This window comes from Mizuhopecten yessoensis, unplaced genomic scaffold (assembly GCF_002113885.1).
Source record: "Mizuhopecten yessoensis strain PY_sf001 unplaced genomic scaffold, ASM211388v2 scaffold8811, whole genome shotgun sequence".
Classification (NCBI taxonomy): domain Eukaryota; kingdom Metazoa; phylum Mollusca; class Bivalvia; order Pectinida; family Pectinidae; genus Mizuhopecten; species Mizuhopecten yessoensis.
In genome coordinates, this window is record NW_018407733.1 from 1,768,908 (window position 1) to 1,775,712 (window position 6,805).

General features: G+C 36.7%; 1 protein-coding gene across 1 annotated transcript; it reads right to left on the reverse strand.

The window, feature by feature from the left end:
* Positions 1-3,167: 3,167 nt before the first annotated feature.
* LOC110456624 (protein tilB homolog) lies at positions 3,168-6,335 on the reverse strand. The gene is made up of 4 exons (XM_021507458.1): positions 6,267-6,335; positions 5,849-5,944; positions 4,989-5,077; positions 3,168-4,681 (listed from the first exon to the last, which is right to left on the reverse strand). The coding sequence occupies exons 1-4, from the start codon at positions 6,330-6,332 to the stop codon at positions 4,495-4,497; spliced, it is 438 nt and encodes a 145-aa protein (XP_021363133.1). The 5' UTR covers positions 6,333-6,335; the 3' UTR covers positions 3,168-4,494.
* Between the last annotated feature and the right edge of the window lie 470 nt (positions 6,336-6,805).

The window sequence follows — 6,805 nt, forward strand, 5'->3', positions numbered from 1 at the left end:
CTGGGGGACCATACTAAAACAGTGGACAACAACAGATGTTCCGGAGGCACCATACTATAACAGTGGACATCAACAGATGATCTGGGGGCACCATACTATAACAGTGGACAACAATAGATGTGCTGGGGGCACCATACTAAAACAGTGGACATCAACAGATATTCTGGGGGCACCATACTAAAACAGTGGAAAACAACAGATGTTCTGGGGGCACCATACTAAAACTGTGGACATCAACAGATGTTCTGGGGGGACCATACTATAACAGTGGACATCAACAGATATTCTGGGGGCACCATACTAAAACAGTTGACAATGTTCTGGGGGGACCATACTATAACAGTGGACATCAACAGATGATCTGGGGGCACCATACTATAACAGTGGACATCAACAGATGATCTGGGGGCACCATACTATAACAGTGGACATCAACAGATGATCTGGGGGCACCATACTATAACAGTGGACATCAACAGATGTTCTGGAAGCACCATACTATAACAGTGGACATCAACAGATATTCTGGGGGCACCATACTAAAACAGTGGAGATCAACAGATGTTCTGGGGGCACCTTACTATAACAGTGGTCATCAACAGATGTTCTGGGGGCACCATACTAAAACAGTTGACAACAACAGATGTTCTGGTGGCACCATACTATAACAGTGGACATCAACAGATATTCTGGGGGCACCATACTAAAACAGTGGAGATCAACAGATGTTCTGGGGGCACCTTACTATAACAGTGGTCATCAACAGATGTTCTGGGGGCACCATACTATAACAGTGGAAATCAACAGATGTTCTGGGGGGACCATACTATAACAGTGGACATCAACAGATGATCTGGGGGCACCATACTATAACAGTGGACATCAACAGATGTTCTGTGGGCACCTTACTATAACAGTGGACATCAACAGATGTTCTGTGGGCACCTTACTATAACAGTGGACATCAACAGATGTTCTGGGGACACCTTACTATAACAGTGGACATCAACAGATGTTCTGGAAGCACCATACTATAACAGTGGACATCAACAGATGATCTGGGGGCACCATACTATAACAGTGGACATCAACAGATGTTCTGGGGGCACCATACTATAATAGAAAAAATCATTTGCAACTGCGAAGAGAGGTCTAATCGTATTGTTTGCAAGTCAATACAGAGTGGTTTCTTTTCTTTATTAACAAATATAGGAATCACTAAAAGAATTCATGAGGCTGACAATATTTTGTATTACTGGAACATTTATTGAGAATACTAACTGAATGTAATTTATTATTTTTAAAGTGTATCAGGTCGTAATAACATTGGGTTTCTGGACATATTAACCATGAATCGCTATAGCGCAATTAATAGAATATGTCCAGGAACCCAATGATGTTATGTCCTCATAAATGTTGAAAAAATAAATGTCATTCCTTAAATATTTCAATAAATGAACCGGTAATACTGCAAATGCCATTTTGGTTCTGTCTCTCATTACCATGGGGACAACACACATCATTCGATTCCCTTTGTAAATTTGTTTGAAACAGCATTAACTGTTTAGGAGGAGTACACTTTCAACTACTTGAAAGCCTTAAATCCCCCCATTTCGTGCTCAGCCCCCAGGGTCACTTTATTCTTCTCCTTTACAAACAAATTATTCCAAGGTCAAGGATACTTCATAATACTTGTGGTTTAGATCTGTACACGTGTTTATAGGGAAGAGATTTCAACTGTTTCCACGTTATCATCCTTGGACTGATTAGCCAGGGCGGTCCTAGAACCCTGAGCTATTCCTGGTAGCATGATTGTTTTTATCTGTCCATGCTTAATGATTGCGTATGTGATTTTTGGGTTGGGATCTCCAGTGTGTCCATGTTATGATTTATGGATTTATATGTATTCGTCTCTAGCAATTGTATATATGGTTATAGAATGTGATCACATCCGTTTTCATGCTATGACCGGGGGACTAAATCCCCTGGGATGGGGACAGGCCCTGGGATGATCCAATCTTGCATGATGAATGTTTTGTCTCACAATGTTCAACACATTTAGACAAGTTTATATGGAGGGAATCTCAAGTGTTCTGATCATGTGACCCAAGTTTTCTTACTGGGCCTTGCCCCAGGGTTAGGGACAGATCCAAGGGCAAATTGTGGTAGCATGGATAAATGGTTTAGATCGGTATATATGTGGTTATTAGGGACAGGATTTTAGTTGTTTTTATGTTACCCTTTACTTATTCTCCAGGGTGGTTCCAGACCCTTGAGCTAATTCTGGTAGAATGACTGTTTTTATGTATTTGTTTAATGATGTTGAACATGGGAATATACAACAAAAAGGTGGGGATCTCAACCATTTCCAAGTTATGATCCAAATTCCCCAATTGGCTCCACCCCTTAAGTTGGGACAAAACCCAAGACAAACTATGTTGGCAAAAGTGAAATAGTCTCTTCATGTCCAGCAATTTTATGTATGGTAATATAGTGGAAATCTCTACCTTTTCCGAGTTATGATCCAATTTCCCAATTGGACCCAAACCGTTGGATGGTAATGGACTCAAGGACAAATTCTGGTAGCATGACTGTATATGTGTAATGATGTCAAGTATTGGTATATATAATGGGTGGGGATTTCAACTGTATCAAAAGTAATGGCCCACTTTCTCTCATTCTGTATTCTGTATCTTGTATATCCATTGGTCAGGAGATGACAGATAGTGTACTTGTATCTCTTACTGATTAGATTTGACCAAGACAAGCACAAGAGTATATGAACTTTGATATATACCTTTGTATTACAATCAACTGAATCTACCTAATACCCAAAAATCCTGAAAATATGCAAAGGCTTATTTTCGTTTTTAGTAGAGTTCAGGCTTATTTTCGTTTTTAGTAGAGTTCAGGCTTATTTTCGTTTTTAGTAGAGTTCAGGCTTATTTTCGTTTTTAGTAGAGTTCAGGCTTATTTTCGTGATGAAAACAACTGCAAGAAATTGAAGGCAGATTTTCAAGGTTGGCTTATATCCAAGACATATTTGAATGCAAGAAATACAAGACTGCTTCAATGTCAACTTATTTTTGAATCAAGCTTCTTATCAAGATTTCAGGGTATCCAGTTATTAACTTCATAGCCTCATTGCATAATGAACTTTCTCACAAAAATCAAATACGAATGCTATGTTTTCAATATTTAATTTTTAATAAATATGTTCTCAACATTCAAACAAGTTTTTTGTCTTAATAAAATAGTACACAAATCTTGCACCGTATCTTTATAGTGATGTTTTTTAATTTGATGTATATATACCGTAATACACTCGAAGGATGTACCATGAAAATAACAATACTCCTGTCTAAAAACTGGAGAGTTTGAAGTATATAATTACTGATCTGAGAGGTTCATGATCAACTGAGCAGGTGTCACGGTACAATATTTACGGACAGATCTGAAATGATACAACACTGTAGACATGCCACTCTATTAATCTGTTATACACATACTTCACACTGATCATACATACATTGTCCAACACATCTAGTACATGTGTACTTATAGGCACAAACATTCAACATCCTTACATACCCTAACACATTATATACAAACATATGATATTCACAATAATTATTCAAATGACACACATAGTAATCATTTCATATGGATTTCTATGATGTGATGATGATCTTGTTTAAGGCTACTATCCACCAATCATGTTGCCCAAGTTCAATGTCTTCCTTTTATAAGAATATTTTTAAAGTAACTGTCAATATAATGTCAGTCATTTCATTTTTACATCACTTACTGCCAACATATTCCAATGCCCTGCTCTCCTTTTTTTGTTACAATTCACTGATATGTCTCTCTTGTCTTACATAGTTGGTGGTCCCTTTCACACAGGATCTTCATTTTCTCAATAAAGTTATTAAATTTACAGCATAAACAGTGGTACTATTCTGCAAATGATGGTCAACATTGTGCAGTGCTATCTATTTATGTTATAAAAAGGATTTTTATTTTTTTCCCTGTGAGAGTTTTGTACTGGTCTCAGAAATTTCTTGTAGTTCACCAGACTAAAGCTTAAAAGGAAATTTTGTTTCATTAATCTCATATAGAAAAAACCCTCATTAAAAATCACCTTTTTAGACCGTTAATGCAGTTTACCGGGAAATTGTCGCTGCAGTTTAATTTTCACCTTTTTGTATTGGGGGGAATTTATTATTACAGGGAACATTTGAAAAAATAACATTCATGTATAATAATAGTAATTTAAATGTAAATCTAATATTGGGCGAGAATGGATTTCACTGTGGAGAGGCGAAAAAATATAACCAGACAAAAATGTCCTGGTATACAGTATTCACTAGCATTGTAGAGAGTCAGGGGGGAAATCTACGGACTTTATTTATTATCTGTTCCTATTGTTTATCAACACAATTTGCTGAGATAAACATTTACACAATGGAGGTCTTCCATCACTGTTGTTGGACATCACATCAGAGGGGGAACATCTGCATCGTCAACAAAGTCTGCACTGTTTGGACGTTCCACCGCCGGACGTCGGACATTTGATCCGAGAGGCGGGACAGTTCTTTTACTGTTTTCCATGATACCAGCTATATCTACAGTCTTGTGTACCGACGCGTCCACCTCCAACTTCTCCTCCTTTGTTCTGCTCCTATTAAGTAATATCCAAATGTGATATAGCACACTGAGAAAGGTCATGTTCAAACAGCAAAATCATCATCATGAAGAGTTATCACCCACTATACAAACAAGAGGTTCATAGGGCATGCAAAACCTGTGTAATTCTTTATCTTCATTCAACATTTTTCACCCCTATTCCAAGCATCGTCTATGTTGCAATAGGGTCACACATGATTTGATATAGCCCTTATTTATACTAAGACAAAATATTGGTGTAATTAAGTAACATTGAGCAGAGAGATAATAATTATAAACTCCTTGGTAAGAATAAAACTTACTGTTTATCCATTTTGTTGTTTTCTTTATTTTCTTTGTTTTTCTCTTGAACTGTCGTCTTTGGTTTGGGGGCGGTCAACATAGGCTTTGCCTATAAAATGTAAATAATCTGTTCTGTACAACATTTTTCAAAGTGAGAACTCTATTAATCTGAAAGGTGTTTCATGTACCTTTCACTCACTCAGTAACAAAATTATATACTACATATTTCTACTCAGACCATCCACAATCACCATCTCAGTCCAGATGCAGATGAAGTCGGTGCAATCCTCGAGCATTTACACGCCATGTCCATACATCAAGGACCACACATTGTGGTTTAACTCTACAGTCATCTATTACAAACAGGAATAAGTGCTTTCATCTTTTATGCTTTAAAATTAACATTTATAGTCTAAAATATGATAGAACATGTATGTGTACATTATATTTCATGAACTAATCACAAATCTCCCATTCCTCTACATGAATAATAGGGGTGTAGTGAATTTCTATCTTATAAATCCTTTCTTGTCTAGTGGGTGATGTCACCATGGGAACAATATGACATCATGTCATAAAATCAGGAGAATTTCAATTCTGTGATACGGAAGCTTCCAACATAATGAAATTGAAAGCTAATTAACATAATTCATTAAACGTATAATCAGAGAGATTTGATCAGATTTATTATAAGATTGGTTAAGTCAGAAATCTCACTGTCTGGTTTGTTTTTGTCCAAAAAAGGTAGACAGTCCAAACACGTTTGCATGGTTTCTACATAAATTCTGGCATTTAGGATGAGAAAAAAAAGACTCTTTCTTGTATGGGGTAAGATGAGGCAATTCTATACAGATATACATGTCTTGGTTTGGAAACTGACCTTGGGCATAGTGATCAGCAGGTTACCAGTGATCTGTGACCGCTTTGCTGTACTGGAGTCCGCATTCACTTCCTCGTCCAAACACAGTTGGAAAAACTGTAAGAAAAAGTATGCATCCTACTATGTGATTTATACATTAACCAGGCAGTAGGGCATGAAAGACAGTAACCATCAGTACATGTAACAGTAGCCATGGAAGCAGGGGCATCATAGCCACCATTATTGGGCATCATAAAGTAACAATGGAGAAACTGATATGCATTTTGATATATTATCCTGATACCTGTCCTGTCAACAAATCTTTGTGAAAACTTCGCCATCAAAATATGATGTAGTTTCATGTTTTATATTCAGATAGTACATAACTTATATTTTGATGCAATTTCACAATCACCTCAGCCTCGTGTCCACAACTCACCTTGCCCTTCAATGTAACTCGGACATAGTTGGTCTGGACATCAGCATCAATCAAGGATGTGTCCATATGTCTGAAAATGTACATACAAGTTCATATCAGTGCTGGTAACTCACATCATGACAGAGTGTATATGTATGTACAATAATGTATATGTATGTACAATAATGTATATGTATGTACAATACTGTATATGTATGTACAATAGTGTATATGTATGTACAATAATGTATATGTATGTACAATAATGTATATGTATGTACAATAATGTATTTGATATTTTGGGACCAGTATATTGTATTTTCAGGTAAGAACTTTTGAGTATCACTTGTAAGAAGAACCAGTACTTTGCTTTTTAATCTTGGCCAGTAACTTCTACCTTTTAATCTTGGCCAGTAACTTCTACCTTTTAATCTTGGCCAGTAATTTCCACCTAAGAAGATCTTTAACTAGTCCAGCGGGCAAATAGATACAAATATATACTTGCTCACATATCGAATCTACTGCTAGGACATCACACCTACCACATATCATATCTACTG